The sequence below is a fragment of the Colletes latitarsis genome, chromosome 14 (genome assembly GCF_051014445.1).
Source record: "Colletes latitarsis isolate SP2378_abdomen chromosome 14, iyColLati1, whole genome shotgun sequence".
NCBI classification, from domain to species: Eukaryota; Metazoa; Arthropoda; class Insecta; order Hymenoptera; family Colletidae; genus Colletes; species Colletes latitarsis.
Genome location: NC_135147.1, coordinates 25,187,448 through 25,211,336, shown reverse-complemented (window position 1 = coordinate 25,211,336; position 23,889 = coordinate 25,187,448). Strand labels below are relative to the sequence as shown.

The window sequence follows — 23,889 nt, the reverse complement described above, 5'->3', positions numbered from 1 at the left end:
TGCCATCGGTATTGAAATAACGGTCATAAGCATTAGAATTTATATTTGTACAAAATGAGACATTCATTACAAATAAAACATTTTTCTCTTTATTTTCTGGTTTCGATTAAACTACATAATCAATTTCTAAATCATGTGTTTCTTATAACATAAAATACTTAATAAATTTAAATTGATTAGATATCTAGAATAAATTTGTAATGTTTTTCATTATTATTCCATGCAGAGTAATTGTCCTACACGTATTCAAAGTAGAATAAAATGATAAAAAAATCTAATACATCAATTTTCAAGGGTGTCATTGCAAAAGGGACATTTTAATCTTTAAATGGTAGATTTAGTTGCGTCAAAAATATTTTAAACTTTCGGCAGGTGTTTGAATTTTAATATATTTAAAAAATAAAAAAAAAACGATGATCTATAAATATTAAACCTGATAACTAAGAATTTTGAAAATGGAAATATGAAAATCGTCACACGTTAGGCACTCAAAATTTATTAAACAACAAAATTATCGCTATTCAATAATATAAATTCTAAGAATACCTTTAACGAATATGCAAAATACAATAATACCATGAAAAGAAATTCATTTTAAATCTGAGGTACGCTATTGGACGATGGACGTTCTGTTCCCATCATCGAAGCTAAAATATCGTAAATATTTGAGCTGGAAATCGAAATATTAGGAAATCAACGAGAACTAACGGAGGAATAAATATATTTTTTCTAATTTCATTTGTATAGTCTTAGGACCCATTCCTCGTTATACGTGTATTATTTTATTTTAACATTCAGTCGAATGTTAAAAATGTAAGTGTTGTTAAAATACTTTCGCGTACGAGTGTAAATATTTCGTGAGAATTGCACTTGCAATTCTAAGTGTGTTAAAATTTTAGAAAACTTAATGTCATTAGAAACTCTGATAAAGATTTCTCGTTGATTTTCGTAACGTTCGTTTAGCGACGATTAAAATTATAAAAATAAAACGCTAAAAATAAAACGATATTTACGCTTCGTTCATGGAGTACTTCTAGGCGAAACGCAGTTTTAAGTGATTCACGTACGCGTCAACGTTACCGCGCCAGGCTGAATGAATCGAAGCTATTGATTTTGGTTGTCGTTCGATCGTTCGACTCACATAAAAATAATTACTTGCTTGTATTTTGTCTATAGTTAATTACATGATTATACTTCTTTCTAAACACTCAGATCTTTACTGCTTCGAATGCAAATACAACTACATTTACGTACGAGGTGTCTCAAGAGATCGGATGACAATAGATCAAACATTTCATAGAGTTTGCTACAGGGCTAAATTTTATTTTCTCAAATCACTATTATCCTAAGTATGAAAGAACTGAGACCGAAGTGCCGATACTTTCATGATTCTCCAAATCAAGCCGTAGAATCTGCGAACGCTTATGTCTATATATAAAAAACGATATTTATACTATATAAAGATAACGCAAAATAATCGTTGTTAGTCCATAAGTAATTAATTATAAGAAATAAATTATAAACTTATTTACAGTAATGGAATAGAACGACTGGCCGCTAATTACGCTTTCACGTAGGCGAAGTGATATTTGTTTCAATGAGACACCTAGTATAATCACAATGATACAACAACTATATAATTATCATTAGTTTTTAGTAAATACTCCCTTTCTTCTCAGTGAGAACGGCATTCACGTCGCTTGAAGTAGTAAATAGTCGTTATTACAAAAACTGAAGTTCAGGTGAAAGTTAAACACCGTGAAGATTTGCATTTTTATTGGCCCGAGGAGATTTTCCTTTTTCGGAAAAAAGTTGTCCATAACAGTGACGACACTCTCTACTTTTTTTTTTCAATATAAACATTATCGTAATACTGAAACGAAACAAATGGAAGTTAAAATCGAATCGCATAATATAACTTTCCGTTACTTTTCTTCATTAAGTAATTACTTTTTTGTTTTATGGTTTTAATACGTTGTTGTAGTGCTGTCACTATAATAGACATGGAAACTGTGGCGTCGCCAATACGAGTTGTTATTAAAAGGAACGCAATATCGACAGCGTTCCGAAAGAAGTAATAGTACAGCTTATCATAAAAACAGATATTTATTGGTTATTCTTGATACGAGCCATACGAGTCGCTAATTAAATTTGCCACTGGAATAAGGTAGTGTAATCAATTTTAGAAAACGAATAGCCATACAATTAGTTGTCAGATTTGTAGCAATTTTTTCAACGTGCGTATTCGAAAACCGAGTATTTAAAATGGAAACGAACGGGAATATGAAAACCATTCGTCGTCGTTCATTATTACACCAATTAATTGTGAGTAGTATGGAATCGGTATTTGTTCGCTGCTGCTAACAGCATTGTTTTTAAATAACTAAATAGTACTTCGATTTTATACTGACGTGATACAGGGTTGTCGATATTAAAACAAAAGATTTGCGTTCGCAATGTCTGTTCGTCGATCCGAACGCTTTATTCTTTTTAGAAACGCAGCTTTATTTAATGTTACAACTAAATTAAGAAACTGGAACAGGAATGTTTCATTATTAATCTGGTCAACAGCAAATATGTATTCTTCGTCTAAGCGATCACTTCTAATCCCTGTTACAATTCTAACTATGAAAATGAAAGTCAATTAAAATATTGGATCTAGCTTTTCTAAAATGCAAACCAAACGTGAAAATTTTAGATACAAAAGGATCATTTTACATTCTATATCCGACAACCTTTTATCCGACCTACAATTTTAGCAGACTGCTACTGAAAATTAAACGTAAACGACATTAAGCATTATTTTAGTAAATTTATGATTTTATTGATCGAAACATTGTTCTCCCAATTTCTCAATTGTGTCCACTGTACATGCTACATACAGTCGAATAATCGTATTTCGCAGCGTTTCGAATCAATAGTACCAACATTAACGAAACTTAACGGAACAACTTCAATTTTTATTTCCTTTAAATTATTTAAATCATCGAAAATTAATTGTTACATCAGCCAAAATACACAACGCGTCGCACAGTATTTTAAAACGCATACCTGCCACCAAAAAAGTCGTAACTCTGATCACGTTGCAAAATAAATATATACGATAAGTGTAATAAACAACAAATTAATTTCCATTGGAATCCTAATTCCTGGATAGATCCTGCGATTGTAATGTTACGGTCATATTCGCGATTCTCTATGAACACGTTATAACACGGTAAAATATATGTGCATGTAACTACTTAAGAATTATTACAGAGCCACTATCCTTTATCCGTTTACATTACATATATGTGTATATGTAGTATGTATTCATATATACGTGTACATATACACAGTGTTTTGAAAATGGCAATACAAACGAAATACATTAGAGACGATTTCTCGCAAGATCGAAAGAAGAAAACATAAAAGGGTAAAACTTGTTGTCTTCAATCCCTTGCCGTACAACAGATTAAGGAAAATTTTATTCACGAATAACGAATACAAATTTTGTTCGTGAACTAACTTTCACCTACGTTCCATTCCTAAATTCATTTATAAATTAGAAATATTTAAATTAATATTCGGATGAGCAAAGCCGTGGGCAAAGGCTAGTTTATGAACGAATCTAACACTTTTATTCGTTATTCGTGAATAAAATTTGCCTAACTCTATCGTACAGTGACGAATTCGACTTGTCATTAATTCTTTATGCCAAAAGAAGTTTCGTATAGAACCGTAATCAAAATCGATTTTCCAATAACAATTAGAACATTATTTTGGTTCTTTATATCTGTTTCAGTAAGAACTGACACATAACAATTTGAAACAGTTATTTTCAGAACCTTTTCTTGCAGTTTTTTTCTTTAATCGTAACTTATTCGAAAAAAATTTGGGACTTGGAAAAACAAATTACTCTTCTACGTTTCCTTGTTTTTAGCTACGGGGAATCCTTAAATTTCTCGCTTGTACTGCTCTATTTTCAGCACACCTTATATATTATGTTAATATATATGCATTTATATTTATATTTATATATACAGGGAATCTCATTTATTACGAGCATCTCAAATATCTTCACTGCTATTGAAAATATAACAGAAAAAAATGATCGAGAGAAAATTACACGGTTCAAGAGTACAAACGACCAATATTAAATCGTTTTTCAATTCTTGACTAAAGTTAGTCAAGTACCTCTAACTAATGTACCTTTTTTGGTAAAACAAAAGTGGTCCATATTTCCACTTTCTCTCTTACGATTTAAGCATTCTGTGAGATCATTATAGAGATTCTGTGAAAGATTATTAAAAAGTATAATTATTATGAAAAGTATACAGTTAAAAAATAAAATGTAGACGTAATATTTGTGTATTGCGAAGCTGGAAGAAATGCGATTTTAAAAATATATTCGCCAAGGAATTAACATTTTCGTGCTACGTTTCAGCGGATTGTAAACTTATTTTATGAAATGGGCAGTATTCATCCGTGTACAATTAAAAAGAATATCATCGTTACTGGCGAAGTACATAGTAGCCGTAATCGTTCCATTACAGCAACAATTATTGATGTAGTATATTCTTCAATCATTGGATCGAGCGAGGTGCAACCATTACCTCGTAGACTCGGTCATCTAATTTATGATTTACGTGTTGCGAAGACCATCAAGAAATAATATTCAATCGTTCACTTATCGCGTGGAAAAGTGTATTGTTAAGGGCAGTCATCGTTTCGAAGATTTAATGCGTTGACCACCGTGTCGCCCTTGATAAATACGATAAGAAGATCTTATAGATAAAAAGATAAGTTTTCCTATTATCGTCAGATTTGATCTCTCAAATAATGCAACTTTCTTTCAGTGACTTTTTCATATCTACAATAGCAACAAGCTGTATGCAAGATGCTCGTAATAAACGGGACACCTTGTACATATAATTTTCTGGATGGTGAGTATCCATCTTTCTCTCTCGCGTTTTTTTCCATTTTTCGTCATCTCGATCTCGAATGTGTACCCAAGGGCAGTAACTCAATTTTTTTTCTTTTATTCTTTCTTCGTTTTTGCTTACGCCAATGATTTCAGGTGTAAGACTTATTAAGTGGTCAACAATAAGAAGCACAGTTTTAACAAGTAACGTTTGTTGTCTTTCACACATATACCCACGCATTCTTTATACTCTTTCATACGCATACATACGCATACACTCGCGCGCGCATTCACTCTTTCTCTCCTTTCTCACTCCCGCTAGCCTGCTTCCTCTATTTCCTCCCCCCCCGTCACCTTTGCCCATTTCCGTTTCCCTTTCATTCACTATAGTTGTCTTACTATGAAAACTTACTCTATCGACATTGCTCAATGACCTATCGAATGATCGTAGAGTATCACGCGGAGCCTCTGTCTTCTTTTTTCTATTGTTTCTTGCGTTGTGTCTGAAACAGGGAATCACATTTGCTACGAAAACCACAAACTGCATCAGCGAAATAAGTGGACGAAATTAAAATTATAGGCGTTTATTAATTTTCTGTGGAAAGCAAGACCACACACTTCCAAACTTTCAAAAATGGCAACACAATGATTATCAGACTCGTACAAATTGAAACTGTTAAACCTGCTGTGACGGCGTTAAATTAAATGTCGTTTCTCAAATTAATTGCGTATAAATGTTGTTTATTTTACCGATAGTGTTAGATTATGTCTGAAGGGGTTAGTAAGCCGGAGCTTGGAAATCAGGCATCCGTTGCTGTTGCTGCTGTTGCTGCTGCTGCTGCTGTTGTTGGCCAAAAGGTGGGTCTTGGTAGCCGGTATCATTCGCATCGGGGTAGCTTGTATATCCTGTTCCACCAACAGGATCTGCCTCATAACTGGGCGCGAAAGCGGCATCGGTTCCTTGTTTGAATCTTTGGAAGGCGAACCAAGCACAGGCGGCCTAGCAAACGTTAAAAAAGGAAACATTTAAAATACATATTTAATACAAAATTAATATACCCGTAAAAATACTTTACTTTTCACGCCGAGTATATCGAAATTCATTTGTTACTATTTATAAAAATGATGTGAAGTATTGTTTGTTCCGTTCTATCCCGATCAATAAAGTGTTTCTACGACGGTATTTTTATCGAAAAGAAATAACGATTATAATTTAGCACTCATGTACCCAGGTAAAAATGGAGAAGAAGGAAAAGGCGATAGCGCTTTGAGCATTGTTCACTCCATAGTGCTTAGGCGGTGTGTTTGAATTGTTCCAAGCGTTAGTTAAGTAACAGAATCCAACGAAGTAAAGGAATGCCCAGAAACCTGAAAATCTAAACACCAGAATAGAACATTTCAATTGCGTTCATGGTTGAAATTATTCGTCTTCAATTGTGCAAGGAACAAGTTGTTTTCGCTAAAATAGTTGGTAACAATACCCCAAGTCAAAGAGGACGAAGTGCTTCCTGGTCTTAACGGAGGACATCTGCTCGAAGAGATATTCTCCGACGAGGAACCCAATGCTGGCAAGGAAGGCAAGTACTCCGATTCCTATTCCATAATTACAGGCGTTGTGGTCTTCGTTGTAGATGCACACCTCTTTTCCGTCTTTATTATGATACCACCCCTTGTTGCTTATACATCCAAACACAATTATTGCAAAGAGCTGAAAAATTAGACGATAATTGTGTAATTTCAAAATACCGTGCAGCTTGTTTTTACGAAACAATGGTAGTCCGTTTTAAGTGTGACTTTAAATTCGTTACACTGTTGTTTTATTCATAGTATTCGACGCAAAAAGAGATAAAAATGTTCAAAGGAAAACATTGGTATCGCGTTGAAAGTAAATACTGCAAAGTCGTCAAATTCGTCGTGAAATGCATAAAAGTGAAAAAATAAAATTCGTGTAAAACATTGTAAATGCAACGAATACACAAGTACGTTGTGTAAAATTAATAGATTCGATGCTGCCAAGATGTGCTGTGGTTATTAAAAATAAGTTACTCCACAAAATATTAACTTTTTAAGACATTTTCGTTACTTGTGTTAATGTCCTCGGCAAATGTATCGTATTTGAAATTTCTGTACTTAAATGCGACTTTAAAACGATTTTCCTTGGAATATTTACCTTCTCTACGATTCTCTTTGTACGAAGAGAAACTTAATTTCGACTTGGTCCAATTCCGACTTGATATAGAATTAGCCGAAGATCACAGTTCAAAGAAGTAAGAAAGACATTGAAAGTAAAGAGGAAATTCAATTACAAAATAGAATACCTAAATTAAAGGTAATTTATTTATTTTCTTACATTATTGGAATAATAAAAATATTACTTATAGACTAAATTAGACGCTGTTGTTAACATAAAAAGAAAGAAAACGTCTTAAATTGTAAATAAATACATAAATAATAATAATAATACATATCAAACATTGTTAAAAATTATTAAAGTATTATTTCGTAAAGGTTTAATGAAATTAAACAAATATGACATCATAAGTAATTATAACTACTAAAAAGAGGATGTTCGTCGCTAAATACTTTTAGACAAAAACAAAAATTGTAAATTTTACCAATTTTTATTGGAAACCGTATTCGATTTTCGTGGAATTTCGGACTTTTAAAATAATCAATACTCTCGGTACTCTGTAATTCGGTACTTGTTAATTCCAAGTCTAAATCATCGAAAAGTGCGTAGGAATTTTTGATATTCCGACCACTCCAGAATGTTTAACGTGTGAATTCTTTTAAGCATACCAGAACACTAATATCTCCATGATCATCATGAATTCAACTATAATCAAAATTTTCGGAACTTCCGTGACTTCGTAATGTTTCAGAGCTGAATACTTTCCGATATATTGAAACATAATTTCACAAAATTGTTGCTTACAGAGCGTATAAGTTTTTCCTATCGTCGAAGGGTTTAAAAAATTTAGACTCAATTCGAGTACTAAAATATTCTCGCTAACGTAAATTACTCGAGGCATAAAACATTAATTAATAGATGTTACCACTCTTGATACAATTTCCTATACCTCAAGCTGCAATTACGTTCTCGTTAAAACTGAAATATAGTTCCCACTTTAAATTACATCCAAAATCGATCACGACATTTCCTTCGTAGCCCATTTTCCTCCTTTGAAACATAAAAAGATCTCGAATCGTCTAAAAAAACCGCGAATCGTCTCTGCGATCCGATACACGTAAAAATTAACTCGCGAGAGCCACACTGCCCGAGCAAACATTCGGAATATATACTTTCGACGTTTCGATTCGTTCTACCTATTCGAACGTCGACAACATAATTTATTTAAAAAAAGAATAGAAAATTGTACGGGATCCTGTACTATGGGATGTATCGTAGGAATTGGCGAAAAATCAATAGAACCCCATCGTGTTGGGTTGGTGGAGAGGGGGGAGTGGTGGTTCACCCTTTAAAATCAATGTTCGTCGCATAAAATCGACATTTCCGTCAGTTTGTGAAGACGTTGTCGAAGCAAACGATTAGGTATCAGATTTATTGGTGAGAGAACTTACCAGGCTTACTGCTCTTAAGATGACTTGAGGCCTTTGAACGAAGGCAATAGGGTCGAAAGGGGCTCCTGCCTTTCCTCCGCCGTACGCTCCACCGTCCATCTTAGTGCAACTGAGCTAAAATTTGAAAGCTCGAGGCTGATAGAAGCGCGCATGCGCCAAGAGAGGTTACCCTTCTTCTCCCTCCCAGCACCCATGTTCTTTTGGGGTGGATCCTCTAACAAGCGCGCTTCGGGTGGATGGAACGCTAAGTTAATCGAGAACTCGATCGCTTTCGATCGATTTATTGAGTTTAATTATCGTATTACCAGTTATCCACTTGTTTGTTTTAGCCAACACACATTCACATATTGGCACTTTGTTTGTTTCACTATTTTTCAATCAATGCAAAATTCAAAATTTAATATTACAATATCATTGATCCTATCATTTATAGAATATTAAAAGTAAAATTTGTAAACACAATACGATAAATGATATGTTCAATTTGCATTACTAACATCATTAATAATGTCATTGTTCGATGTCACGATGAAAACAATATCGAGAAATCTCGATAGAAATTCGATAGAATCGAATTTTGTTTGTTTAATTTCATTTTTGTTATATATAACTGTAGTACATAATAATTTTCATTACTAATTTATAATGAATGTACATACATCGTGTAAATAAAAATGCTTATTTATTATTTATACATTGTTCACATCGAAATAATTAGGGCATACACATCTTTAATAATACAATTGCCACTAATCCTATTCCACTAATCAAGAAATAGAGTTGACGAGTATTAGTTCGTTTTGGTTTGTCTTGTAACTGTAAAAGGAAATAATAGAAATTCAATCATGTTGTTGTATGGAATCAGGTCTTGAAAATTATTATTATTCTGAATAACTTTAAATACCTTTAAGATGAATTTTTCCAGTTCAGAAAGATTTTGTTCTGCTTCTTCCAGTTCTATCAATGTTGCATTAGCAGAAATTGGTAATATCTCAGAAGCACTTAAACATTTGTTGGGATTAACAAATATATTAATCCTCTCTTTCACAAGCCTTAATCTACAGTATGCTACAAATGCTTGTATCAGAGATAAATGTTGCTCTTCATTCTTAATTATCTCAAGATAATGTTGAAGCCTAAAAAGTTCACATGTTTTTCTGTTCATTAGTTAATTATCTAAATTATCTATATTTAAAGCCTAGAGAATAACTTTTTATATTACTTTAAATTATTTTTTATGAAATAATATTATTATTTAAAAATACTTGAAAGGAAAAACTAGTTCCTACCTTTCTGAAACATTTGTTATGGGGATGCCAAATCCTTTCTTTATGTTTAAAGCATTTTTTATTTCTTCAGCCTTTTCGGGATTGATGCCTGTAATAAAGTCATTTAGACTAGATATAATGTATAAAATTATAGAAACATAGTATATTAGTAATCCAATAAAACATTCAAATAATAAGTTTATGGCAAAGAATTTTTGTTCATTCAAAGAAGATAAACAAAGACATCTTTTATCTTTGCAGCAATTTTCTTTTAATTTTCAAATTTGTTTAATTTACCTAACATTATAAATTCCTGTGTACTGAGCTTATGCAGTACGTCAGTTGATATATTTCTTTTTTTGCATTCTGGTATTAATTCAGGTGCACCCAAACCATGCAGTAGGGTAGCTGTTCGTTTAGTAAAATTAAGAGGATCATAGCAACTATCCATAATCTCAAGTAATACTGAAAGTCGGAGGTCTCTAACTTAATAATTGTATAAATATTCCTGGAGATACTGAATAATTTATTTTATTCTATGGTATAGATATACAATTAATACTGTAAATATTAATACTATGGTTAGATTAGGTTAGGTTATTGATATAGATATACATATTGCATGTATACTACATAAAATATACCGAAGATGTTAACAAATATTACTACTTAATTAATTCATCCTTTAATACGTAATACGAAACACAAACATCTGTGATAAGTCAAAGTAAACAGTACAGTGATTAGCTCTTTGAGTGTTAGATAAATAATGAATTATTATTTCTGATTTAACAAATTTGAGAATGAAATCAATATAAATAGTTTGGGGAAGGCATAATAATCGAAAAGTAAATAAAATTTATATTAACAAGTCAACAATTTACATTAAAAAAATGTAATTGTCCATTTATTCGACAGTGATTGGCCGTTTACACTTTTCTGTGTATATACGATTTGAAGAGAAAAATAAATTGATTTTGTCTATAATTATGAAACGATTACAAATATTTGATGAAAATGACTATTTCTTTATTATGTAACTACAAGTATTTGGTTTTTCATTCTTTGTCATTAGGTGTAGCGATGAACGATTTTAACTATTTGTAATCTTAGTCATGATTTACAATTATTTATCATTTCTAAAGCAAAGAACTATAAATAACAATTAATAATAAAACTTTAATAATCAAAGGGCGGGCTGCGCCAATTGAAGAATATCAATAGCTAGATAAATGCGAACCAATCAGAGTATTTCTCGAACGAGCGTTACGTTTATTGAAAATGCTCAATGATGCTGCAAAAATGAATTCAATATGAACGGGCCTTGTACAAGGCCAAAATACAATTCGTGGTTTCTAAAGTATCGAAAAATCACTGGATATCTCTGTCTTAGCATAAGATACCTAGCGACATGGAGGAGGTCGTACTCGACAGGACCGACGAAACAAGTGTCTGTGTACAAGATGGCGGCGCCCGGGGCCTTAACTGTCGTGAAAATCGCCAGGAAGTAACCCGTAAACGGAAGCCGCGCGGTGTCGCAGCGAGCCGCGGATCCCCGCTCCGAAGGATGTGATCCGAGGAAGAAGAAGAAGAAGGCCGAGTCCGGGCCAGAGGAGCCTTTTTCTACACTGCCACGAGGAAATTCGGATTATCCAAATTCCTCGGGCCAGTATCCTAATCCTCTTCGTGGCCACGCCGACGATGGAGCCCAGGGAACGCTATCAGGAGCTCTGCAGACTTTGCGCATCCTACGACGCCGTCAAGATGGACATCTTCGGTCAAGAGGGCAAGAATAGACAGCTCGTTGACAAAATTCAAGCTTGTCTGCCGTTTCAGGTTCGTTTTCATCGTGTACGAGATTACACGTTACTTCTTTATCGAACTTGCTCGCGCTCCGTGTCAAGTTGTTGTTTAGAAAATAATGTCTCTCTTTTCGACGTACAACGTTCCCGTTTGTTGGCATTTAGTTCACACGTCCAACGAAAACGTTTTTCTACGAATAATGATTTTTCGTCGTGTTTTATAACGTGTATTCCTTGGTTGTCTCGAGCTTGCACATTTTTGTTTCTATCTCCTTCCGCGTTAAAGTCAATTAGAAATGTTTGATTCCGTAGGATTTTCTGTATATTTTCTGCACGTATATAGTTGCCTTTTCTTGGCGATTATTATTAAATACACTGTTTAATATTGACGTTAATCTTTTTTTTTTTATTTTTTTGAAAGAGTTGAAAAATTAGTAAACGTACTAATTTTTTAAAAGTTGCACAACAATTTCGTTTTGTTTTATTTTTTAACATATACTTTAGTATAATATTATTATACATAATATGTTATTGTTATTATATAATTGTAATATAATTCTTCTTTTTAGTTGTACATGTTTGGAATTTATCATGTCATAACAATTTGTACTTTTAAACAATTAAAATCATCAAAACCAATATCTTATTACAAAAATAAAGTAATTTCTATTTTGTTTTCAACATTTTTTATTATTTTCTATTAAATTAAACTATGCTTGTTTGTATCATAATTTCACTAACTTATATTTTAGAACCTATTATATATATAAATTTTCTTTAATTTGTTAATGTTCTTTATGCCTTATCATTTAACAAGTTAAAATTCTGTTATTAATTTTGAATGATATATATTTATTATTAATACATGTAATTATTTTCTGTTATTTTGTATAAATTTTCAATGAACTTGAAGTTTCACATTATTTCCTTCTATATATGTATTTATATATATTTTCTTTCAATATGTTCTTCCCTTATTAATTTTGAGCAAGAGTGTTGTATGTGTTTTCCCACACAATGCTTTATATAAAAATTAATGTAAAAGTTTTATTTTATAAAAATTAACCTATTATGTAACAAATGATTTTGAGTTAACTAATGTATAATAAGAATGTACAATAATATTTTTAAAAATAAATCAAATACCTTTAAAATATAATATTTCTTTTTTAAATATATAAGAATTCTGTTTTTGTGTATAGTTATATAATTGTTACTTGAATCAATTACATCATTATCAAATACATAATAAGTATTTAAACAATTTTTATGGCAATACTTTTATTATTAATGTCAATTGTATAAAATAATATTTTGATGTGTTTTTATGTATATCTAGGTTTTTCCTATGTAATCTACCAAACTTACATATTAATTTTACTTTTAAATAACTTTCCAAAGAGATACTACATTAATATCCAAATATTTAATTACAGATTGCAGAAGATGATCGTCTACCAAAATGCCTCTGTTACCGGTGCATGTACAATTTGGAAAATTTCTATGATTTTAGAACAGCATGTGTCAATGCAGTGGCCCTCTTGGAAAGATGTTTACCACCCTCAGAATTGGTAAAATTACATCCAAATAATTTTGAGAGAGTTCTTCTATTTTTTGTTTCCCTCAAAAATGTAATATCATTAAAAATTAGTATTTACTTAAATTTTAGTTAAGAAAATGATTGTTTTTTTTTACATATATGAAAAATGGAGCACTGATAATTCCACATTTTGTTTTAGGTTGGAGGTGTTGCGACCACCCTAACATGTGGCAATGATTTACAGCTGTCAAAGAGAAAGGAAAGTATACCAATGTTGATTCCAGAGGCTCCTATTGTCAATCCAAATGCTGCCTTAGGCACACCACCTAGATTAAATTTCGATGAGGAGGTTGACCATGAGACAGAAGACATTGTTGACAACAGTGGCACGGATGAAGGTACCTTCATATTTTAATTCCTGGGAACATTTTTTTCTTATTTGTTTATAAACACATTGCATACAAACATTAAAAAATAAAGAAAAAATTATTTAATCGTGTTTCTTCCGTTTATCTTTTAAGCAACGCTAGTAGATGATTCTGAGGATCGCCGTTCAGAAGAGTATGAAATGGATATGGAAACAAATCCGAGTGACTTTTTGGAAATGACTTCGATAGTTACGGAAGAACCCGCAGAATCAGAATCGCGACATCAAGAACTTTCTAATAGCTTGCCGGAGGTATGTTATTTAAATATAAACAGAAAAAGCATCGTCCTTGAATTGCAATATTGAAGTGTTTTAAATGATTTGTAGAAACATAATTTACGATCCATTATTACAGCATGTATCTCAACAACATGAAGTTTACGTTTGTTCTTTGTGTAACAAAGCATTCAGTTCAAAGGGCCATTTATCTCTGCATGCGCGCATTCACGTTGGGGCTGGTGATGTGATCGGTGAAAAAGTTCTTACAGACGATCATACTTCCTATAAGAGACCCTATCAGTGTGATCTTTGTCACAAATCTTATTCAACCGCAAAACATCGTTGGGGCCATGTTTCAACGACTCATAGGTTTGTTTCTTAACTACAAAGTACTAATCATAAGTGCATTTTGTATTTTTCCATTTACGCATGATATAATGATCTTTGTATTAGAGGCCACCCGGCAGTGACATGCGGTTATTGTTCCCGGATCTACTCAACCCGTATAAATTTGGAAGAACATATAAAATCACGTCATGCTGGTCTTCCAGCGCCCACGGAGGTTCCAGTAAACAATTCCTATCGTCCGGAAAATAGATGTCAGTGCAATGCTTGCGGAAAGATTTGCACGGATCCTATGGAATTGAATCTTCATGGCAGGATCTGCGTTGAAGAACGGAGATTAGATCATTTGGGGAAAAATGATAGTAGGGATAATAAAATCGTGGATAGTTCCGAAGCGTCGAGTATTGGTAGCGACGACGATAGCAAAGATTATAGGTACGGTTATTAACCCTTGTCAGACGGAGCAGGCCAAAGATTGGTAATGGATTCGCAGGTAAATTGTATATTTTCATTTTTTTTTTCAGAAGCGTAGAAGCGAAGCTAGCTAAAAATCCTCAATTGACAATCTTGAAACAAGCATTAACGAAAGGAGACAGCCTTAAACGTGATTTTGAAGACAAGTTCACAACGAATTGCAAACCAAAAAAGCTACCAAAAACAGGTAAGTTGAACATTAAATCGCGCGTTCCTAATCATATATTATCGTTACATTTGGATATTTGGGAGGAAATAGAATTATTTTCTTTTTCGTTCGACAGAAAATACAGACATGAGAAACGACAAAAAATGGTACTGTGAAAGCTGTCCTCAACTTTTCACGTCAGTTGATGATTTGAAAGAGCATGAAGCGATTCACAATACAGATAAGCCATTTGTCTGTATTCTCTGTAAAAAAGATTTTGCGCTCAAGTCTTCCTTAAGCAGACACATTCAAACTTTACACGGTGTTGATCCGTGCCCTATCATAGAAAGCGATAAGTGTTTAAAAAAGATCGTTTCTCGGAATTGGAACGAATCTATGGATCTTGATTTCGAGGGCAAAACTTCTTCCGAGTTTCCATTATCCCCAGAGGTAAATGCTGAAAATGAGGAAGAGGATCGCGAGAGTGGGCAAGAGAACCTCATTGAAATTGAAACAGTATTCGTTTGCGAAATCTGTACCCGTGACTTTAATGACCGCGCGTCTCTTTGGCTTCACATTCGAGCCACTCATAAAGAATTTGCAGCGTTTGCGTGCGGTGTTTGTTTGAAGATCTGTGCAGACAATACACAACTTCTGAATCACGTAAACATGTATCATGGTGGTTCAAAATTATTACTTTCCGAGCAAAGAAGGTATAGCTGTACGATTTGTGGTAGACAGCACGATTCTAGAAAGAAGTTAATCGCACATGTGTCTATACATAATGTAGATCCAAATTACGACCCTGCAACCTTCGTCCAGTTGAATAGTAATTACTACGGGGAAAATATAAATGGTAATGAACATATACTTGATTACGAAGAAGATGGGGACAAAGTAGATTGTTACATTTGTTATAAATCATTTCCCAACGAGGATCATTTAATACGGCATCAAAGAAATGCACACAGGTCTGAACAGCTAATGTCAACAGGGGACTCTTTAAATCCATCCAATTTAAATGGCGGTGGAAACAGAGCTCAATATCATCTTTTCTTTGTCTGTGAACTTTGTGGTAGCTCGCATCCCAGTAAATGGGAACGTTGGTTACACGTCAGTTCTTCCCACTGTAACGAGCCGGCTATAAAATGCGATCGTGAAGATTGTGGTAAAATCTTCGCGACAAAGTCGCTTAGAAATGATCACATTCAGCATCACGCGATTCAAGGCTCGTCTCCGAATACTTGCGAAATTTGTGGTAAACTTTGGGGCAGCAGAGTGGATTACTGGAAACACGTTATGGGTGTTCATTCGGACACGGTTCCGTTGATATGTGGCGTGTGTCTAAAAGTGTTTCCGAACGTGTTACAATTAAGTACTCACGTAAAATCGAAACATTGGCCGTTGACGAACGGCGATTTTAGTTGCGATATATGCGGAAGGCCGTACTCGAATAAATCTAAGATGTCCAGACATAGAAAAATTCACGGTTTCGAGGAGGCTTGCAACAATGGAATGGAGAATAACGATCATAAAGCAGATGGACGAATCAGGGAGACGGAATTAAATTGCGAACTCTGTGCAGATTTGAAATTCACTAGTTTAGAAAAGTTATGTAATCATAGACGAATCGTTCATGGGCTTTTCCCTTGCGATCTCTGCAATAAATGCTACGGAAGAACGTCGCACTTATGGAAACACGTAAATAGGGTTCATAAAGGTCACGAGGACGTGACGTGTCCTTACTGCTTGAAAACTAGCGCATCGAAGGATCACTTGGCTGCTCATATTTCAAAAATTCATAGATACGAACCTGATTCTAGAAAAGACGGGAAAAATAATAGACAATTTAAAACCGAGGAAGTCAGTTTACATTATTGTGAAAAATGTAATAAGGGATTTCATAAACGGTACCTTTTGCGTAGACATATGAAAGGATGTCAGAATTATAGAAAAGATCCCGGAGCATTGCTGACGAGATGCAGAGCCTGCGAAAGAATATTTAAGGATCGTGCCAGTTTACAAAAGCACATTGAGAATCACCATAGTACATATACTTGTCATCTCTGCAATGAAACCATCACCTCAAAATTAGGCATTATGACACACAATAGAGTGAAACATATGGATCACCCAGATTTAACTTGCAATTTTGGAGTTTGTAGAAAGTTGTTCAGAACAAAGGAAGATTTAGAAGCCCATAGGAAAGATCATAGGTATCATACGAACCCGAATGTCTGTGACTTTTGTGGCGACACGGTTGAGAATAAACTGAAATTAAAAATGCACGTGTTGTCGCTTCACCGTAATGAAATTGGCGTTTCTTGCGGAGTATGTTTAATCCCAATGAAGGATCCTAAAGAACTTAAAAGTCACGTGGAAGAAGTACATTCTAGTGTTCTTTCAAGACCAAACACCTGTCAGGTCTGTGGGAAACAGTATGCTTCAAAATGGAAAGCTTTTGATCATACTAAAAAATGTCACGGGAAAGTATTTCGGACTTGTAAGCAGTGTTTAGCTGTTTTTACGGAAGATTCCGCTATTAGGGATCATTATGAAATGGTACATAATGTTCCAAAAGATCAGCTTGCTGCATTTGAATATAGATTGGACATTGGATCGAAAAACGAAGATTTTGAAATGGAAGTAAGTTGATTTTAAAATAAAAATGTTAAATGCGGTAGAACTTTCATTGTTCATACTCCGTTAGAGTCGCATCTTTAAATTAACATAAAATTCAAACTATTTGATATATTTCGGATTTCTTTACTTTAATATAAAGTCCATTCCATATTTAAATAAATAAATAAGTTGATTATTATTTGCTTTGTAGTCTCCTGACATTATTGTCAAAGAGGAGCCAGATGATCTAGAGTACGATGTAGATCTTTGCGACGAGGATTCTAGTGATTCAAAACGAAGAAGATCTTTAACGGATACCTTTGATTGTGAAATGTGTCCGGAAATGTTTATAAACAGTGACGCCCTTTCGAAACACTATCGTAATATGCACAATACTGATCCAGAAAGAATGTTTAAGAGATTAAAGCAAGAAGAACAGAGAAGGATGCGAGGAAAAATGAGTTTCGTTTGCAAGAATTGTAAGAGACAATTCTGTACGAAAACGCTGTATTGGAGCCATGTGGCGACTTGCAGAAGAAATATTTTGCGAAAAGAAGTAAACATTACTTTCTTGGATTAATTATTAAATAGGAATTAAATACGATTATGTACTAATTAAAAAAAAATTTTATTCAGGTAGAACTTTTGCCTCTTCGAAATGATATTTTAGATAATCGGGAAGAAATTTTGAAAAATAATAATCAAATTAAAAAGGAAGAACCTACGTCGAATTTGAATATTCCTGACTTTAATCTTTTCGAAGATATAAATCTTCAATTGTCAGGTCAGAGACCACTTCCAAATCTCATGCCGCTTTCTCAGAGGTAAATATTTTATAACGTGATAGTGTATACAGAGTGTCTGTCCACAAATATCAACTTTTTAGTATTACAATCGTTTACGCGTAATTTCAGGGTGAAACCCTCGATAAAGTGTTCAAGGAAGGACTCTAGAAAAGTTTATGATGAATCAACGAATACGGAATGTGCCTGCGAAGTGTGTGGAAAACAGTGGCCAGCAAAGAAACATTTGTGGCAACACTTAATTCGCTTTCATCGAGCAGAAGCCGCGGTTACTTGCGGAGTGTGTCTGAAACTTTGCAAAGATTATGATGATTTAGCAGAGCATTTGAAAGCCACGCACGAAGCAATTCTATCATGCGAGGGGAACAATTTTACGTGTAAAACGTGTGGCAGGTACTACGATCTGTTTTATTAATTTACTTCGTATTTTTCAAGATTATTTGTGATACACTCAATGAAATTGAAAATTTGATTTTACTTCTATGACAGGTATCATAATGCACGCAGTAAGTTATTACTCCATACAAGTATCCACATTGGACATGCGAGTAATGAAACTTCGTGTACAAAGTGCCACAAAAATATCACCGACGAGACTGATCATCCTAATACCTGTTCTGGCAAGACAGAAGAAGAAGAGGATGAAGAAGAAGAAGAGGAAGAGGAGCATTTGAAGAACGAGCAAAAACCGGAAGTAAGTACAGTAGACTCTTGATTGCACCAGGACTTGAAAAGGTTCCGCAAGTAATTATGTTTTTATAATTGATTTGTTTCTCTTTATATGTAACCAATATTTAAAACTTAATTTTGATAAAAAGGGAAGCCTAATAGCAGATGATGCGATAATTGAAGAAGTAGAGGAGGGAGATTTTGAATCTGAAGCTGAAGAAGTAGACACGGAAGAATCGGACAGTGGCAGTAGTACTGAAGGCGAAGAGGAAAACGATTCCGAAGGTGAATCCAGAGCCACTGGAGAAATTACTTACAATTCAGAAAGCGAAGATTCTGAAGAATTAGATAATTTAGAAATGGAAGAAAAGGACATACAGTGTTTCGCTATAGAACATCTTCAAGAAACCAAAGACACAGGTAACGAAATGAAAAATAAAGAGATGTGATGATAATTTTTGTTATTTCTTTAAAAAAAAAAAAATTGTTTTATATTGAAATGTAGTATATATATATATATATTTACTGATATTTTGAGTATGGATAGTATTTTTCCCCCGTGTGACCGTGATTGACATGATTCAAGCCGTTCTGCTAATCTAACAAATTAGGGCAAAAGAAATATTCAACATTTGTTTCAGAAACAGGGAAAAATGACGCGGATCTGTCAGATGACGACGGGCCTCCGATCCTCAGTCCCATAATGCCCATCCTTCAAGAAAACATATCCGAGGAACAGTCGGGAGGACACAAGCTCGACACAATAGTAACTCCAGCAGAAAAAAGAATAGAATTGTGTAATTCATCAGAAATTCGAAATCAGTCTTCTCCAAAGTCAGTGAATTTCTATGGAAAAAGCATGTCTGCTAATGAATCTTTGACTTTTGAGTCCGAAACATTTATGAATCAAAGCGACGAAGACTTTGAAGACACAAAACACGAATATGACGAAAATTCTATCGAAGAAAATAAGGATAACGATGAAATTGAAGAGAATGAAGAGAATGAAGAGAATGAGGAGAATGAAGAGAATGAAGAGAATGAAGAGAATGAGGAGAATGAGGAGAATGAAGAGAATGAAGAGAATGAAGAGAATGAGGAAAATGAGGAAAATGAGGAAAACGAAGAAAACGAAGAAAACGATGAAAATGAGGAAAATGAGAGCAACGAGGTAAACGAAGAAATCGAAGATAATAATGAGAGTAATGAGATGGAGGAAAATGAAGATAACGAGGAGAGCGAAGATAGTGAAAATGAAGAGATCGAGGAGAGCGGCGAAGATAGTGAAAATGAAGAAGATAAAGAAGAAAGCATGCAGTTGGATGATTTGGAAGGTGCAGTTTTGATGATGACTGAAGGAAATCAAATACTGATTCAACAAAATGTGTTAGATGACGAAAATGAAAATACAAATCAGGAATACGTTTATTCTGCGTTCGCGTATAGTTCGGAGGAGGACAGTGACGATGCAAGGAAGTGAGTGCCAAATTGTGATTAATTAACTTGAAACAAATATAAGGTGAGGAAGGTGTTAGATGTTTCAGTTATCAAGAATACGTGGAGATAAGAAAATCGGGAGAAACTTATGCTGAAAATCAAATTTTAAATACTAACATTCAAAGAACATTTCACATAATGTGAAATACAAGATACCCGAAGTTTTTAAACGTCAACTATTCAAATTTCAAATCAGTTGGGATGCTAAAAACTTTGAACTCTTTGGAATCGTCCGAGTGGTGAACATGAATCGTAAAAATCTTAAAAACTATTTATGTATATATTTACAAAAGTTACATATACTTTCGATGCAAGTAAGGTTACTCACAATATGTCCACGTATTCTTAAAACGTATCGAAGGTAATCGGGATTTGTATTGCTTTATTCTGTATAAAAAAACACACACACAGAGATCAACTATTACGTGATATGTACCTTGAAATTTACGAAAATTCATGCCAATGTTGCAAGAACTTGTAAATATGTTGAATTAAGTGGTAAAATTAGCTTTCGCAAATTTTCTGGTAGGGGATCGTTCTTCTTTCATTATGTCAAAATAGCTAGAAAGAGGGATTATCAGTGACACGTGTAATAGCGATATTGTAGAATTCTATAGAGATATCAATGAATTTAATGTAGGATGAGATGGGAATGGACTAAACATTCATCCAATGGACATAAAGGGATTGGATGGGGGCTTGAAGTAGAGTAAAACCGACCAAAATCAGTGTGATGTAATAGAAGAACATCCCCTAAGCCCCTGGGTCAGGGATGGCAAAACTCTTCCAACGTGTTTGGGTAGATTGCTTTCTGCGGATATAAGACCACTTTCCTTTAAGGCAAAACTTTACAAATGCAGAAGGATTAGCAATTTTTAACAAGATATCATTTCGATTGCAAATGACTTGTGCTAATTAAATAAGTAAAGAAAATTATGCGTATCCATTTTAAAAAATTAACTTGACCTTGGTAACTGGGACAAATTATGAATAAAAAAAAAATGATTTGCGTGCACCATGTAGTTAATCATGCGAGATTCAATCCGCCATCCCTTGCCTTAGGAAATTTATTTAAGTTTTTACAGATTTCGACTTCGCAAGTGCAGATCCGATTCGACCTCAAATTATTTTTGAGGTAAATCGATCGGTATCGATATCTAATTTTCAAAATTTTTTCTATAAATGTTTCCAAGCGAAAATAGTACAAAGATAGCAATATTGCAGAATTATCGTAATGTTAGATAAATAATTAACGCTATAATATTACAAAATTTTTGAAATTCTACTAAATTATATAAGCAGATCCTTTTGTATCTAGTATTAAACGTTCGTTTCAAGTATATAATGTACTGTATTTGTTACACTGTTATACATATCTATGTTGATGCTCTATTACTACTACTATTATTATTATTAATAATATAATTATTATTTCGGTATTATATTAATATCGATTCGATTGAATTTACCGCAAGAAATTTCAAAATTGGAGGGTAAAGGAACAGAAACAAACTTAGTGTATATAGTAGTCATGTAAGTAATTTCGTGTACAGCTACGTTATACTATAATAAAGTAAGAACATGTTTGTATGCGTGTATGGTGAAAGCATGATTCATTGTGTGACAGAAAGGAAAGGCCAGCTTCTATTACTTTTTTATCATCGGACGTTGAGAATGTTTAAGAAGAAACTGATTATCGGTCCTATTTTCCAATAAAATGTTTCCAATAATTATATATACTAACAAAAATAAAATTTCGATAATAAATATATTCAATTTTTTTTATATATATATATTTATTGGCATGTTTCTTTATTGGTTGCATAAAGTTTTTGTCTCTATTGTCTCAGTTTCTTTCTCAGATATCGTTCCGTTGTACTTTATCAGCCTTAGAGTACATGTATATCTTAGCTTAGTAAATGACATATTTTTTTTTTAACAGTACTAATTTCGTTCGAATTTTCCATTATCCTAATACCATCGATACTGTCCATTAAAAAGGAAACTGAAATTAGAATATTATTTCCTCTTTTCATTCGTCTAGTTATTTACAGTCATTTCTTACGAGTTTCGTTCAACTTCTTTCGTTTCGTTTATTATTTATTTGGGGCATTCGCTTCCTTTCCGGCGTATTAGTGCGTAAGAAATTGAAAACGGCAATTCGCATTTAACGTTTGTAACGATTACAATAAAAATTACTAAGTTGATTAATATCTTATTTTCATTTCGATCCTTGTAAAAATTATGCTGAACATTTATATTCAAGTATTTTTATAAGTGTAAAGTGTATATACAATTAAAAATTCAATGATCCTGTTAATCTGTACTCGGTTCTCGTACACCACGCGTTTAGTCTGTATCGTTTTATTGTATGAATGAGAGAAATATATAATTGGGAAAAATATCGAGAAACATTCGAAGAACTGTATTGAAAATATGTTGCTCTAGAACATTATTATAATAGCTTCTTTCTAATGTTAATACTTTCATTAATGTTTTTGTTTTCATTGAAGCAATGTGTAAATTTCTCGTAAGCTTACGATGAAATAACTATACGAATAGGTAAATGAAGGTCTAAATAAAATATTCTTTTACAAAAAGATAAACAAAATTATTGTAAATTATGTATAGAATAAAGAATCGCACATTCATTTCATTTGTGTTCGACAAATTTTCTTTCGCGATCTTATAGCACGAGCCGTATAAATTTTTTTTTTATAAATCTGTTAAAAGTGTATACGAATTCGTCTTTAATCGAACTATAATTGCCCGAAACTCCAAGACAAATAATTATTTTTATATTATATTTATGTATTCATTGCATAGATAATTTAATTTAGAATTTAATCGTTAAATATTGTTTCAGATCCAATAAAACAGTGGAAAAAAGGAAGATAAAAAATTATTTTCTACTTTCTGATATTCAAAATTAATGCAATATAATTTTTTAGTTCTATATTTTAATTGTATTTCTAAGTATTGCTTTGATATTATTAACAAAATTTTTGTCATTTTTATTCAAAATAGCGTTCCTATAGAAATTTAAGAATGCCGTGAGAATCATAATGTTGAACGAAGATCAATAACGAGAAAAGGCATCTCTCGAAAAGCTATGGGAGCGTTGCTTGGAGCGAAAGGAGGAGGGTTTCAAGAAATCGGACGATTGCTTTATTAAGACGTCAGAAGGTACAGGATAGGTTGGGCCTGCGGTCGTTATTGCCTCAACCGGGTTCTCGCTTGGAACAATTGCTACGAAAAGATCAAAAAGACCATCGAGAGAAACTGACAGCGAAAGAGGAAGAGAAATACAGAGTGAGGAAGAGCAAAAACAACCATGTTAACCGTTCGTGCACAACTCACGAAGTTGAGGTATTGGTACGAGTTAGGTGTTTGTAAAACTTTTGTAATATGTACAATTAACGATTGTGGATCTCTCAATCGAAACCACGTATTAACAGTGGTAAGGAAAATCAAATTTCCGTCAATTGTAAGAATGTCAAGAACAATTTTTCATCTCATACTTCATTACCAAGTATTCGTATAAACGTGACTAATCGCTCGTATATCTCTGTCTCGTATCTGACAATCTA

At 33.3% G+C, this 23,889-nt stretch overlaps 2 protein-coding genes across 2 annotated transcripts; one reads left to right on the top strand and one right to left on the bottom strand.

Moving 5' to 3' along the window:
- Window positions 1–478: 478 nt before the first annotated feature.
- On the bottom strand, window positions 479–10,223 carry Syngr (synaptogyrin). The gene is made up of 8 exons (XM_076782240.1): window positions 10,051–10,223; window positions 9,775–9,862; window positions 9,390–9,621; window positions 8,486–8,599; window positions 6,385–6,611; window positions 6,132–6,279; window positions 5,654–5,903; window positions 479–5,406 (listed from the first exon to the last, which is right to left on the bottom strand). Exons 1-7 carry the CDS (start codon window positions 10,202–10,204, stop codon window positions 5,682–5,684), a joined length of 1,185 nt encoding a protein of 394 aa, XP_076638355.1. The 5' UTR covers window positions 10,205–10,223; the 3' UTR covers window positions 479–5,406; window positions 5,654–5,681.
- Window positions 10,224–11,093: 870 nt separating this feature from the next.
- Window positions 11,094–23,069, top strand: LOC143349859 (uncharacterized). Its single transcript, XM_076781446.1, has 14 exons — window positions 11,094–11,589; window positions 12,992–13,126; window positions 13,295–13,493; window positions 13,617–13,774; window positions 13,878–14,110; window positions 14,195–14,521; window positions 14,611–14,747; window positions 14,845–17,354; window positions 17,542–17,886; window positions 17,967–18,154; window positions 18,245–18,526; window positions 18,623–18,827; window positions 18,952–19,222; window positions 19,444–23,069. Exons 1-14 carry the CDS (start codon window positions 11,455–11,457, stop codon window positions 20,280–20,282), a joined length of 5,964 nt encoding a protein of 1,987 aa, XP_076637561.1. The 5' UTR covers window positions 11,094–11,454; the 3' UTR covers window positions 20,283–23,069.
- The last annotated feature ends 820 nt before the right edge of the window (window positions 23,070–23,889 follow it).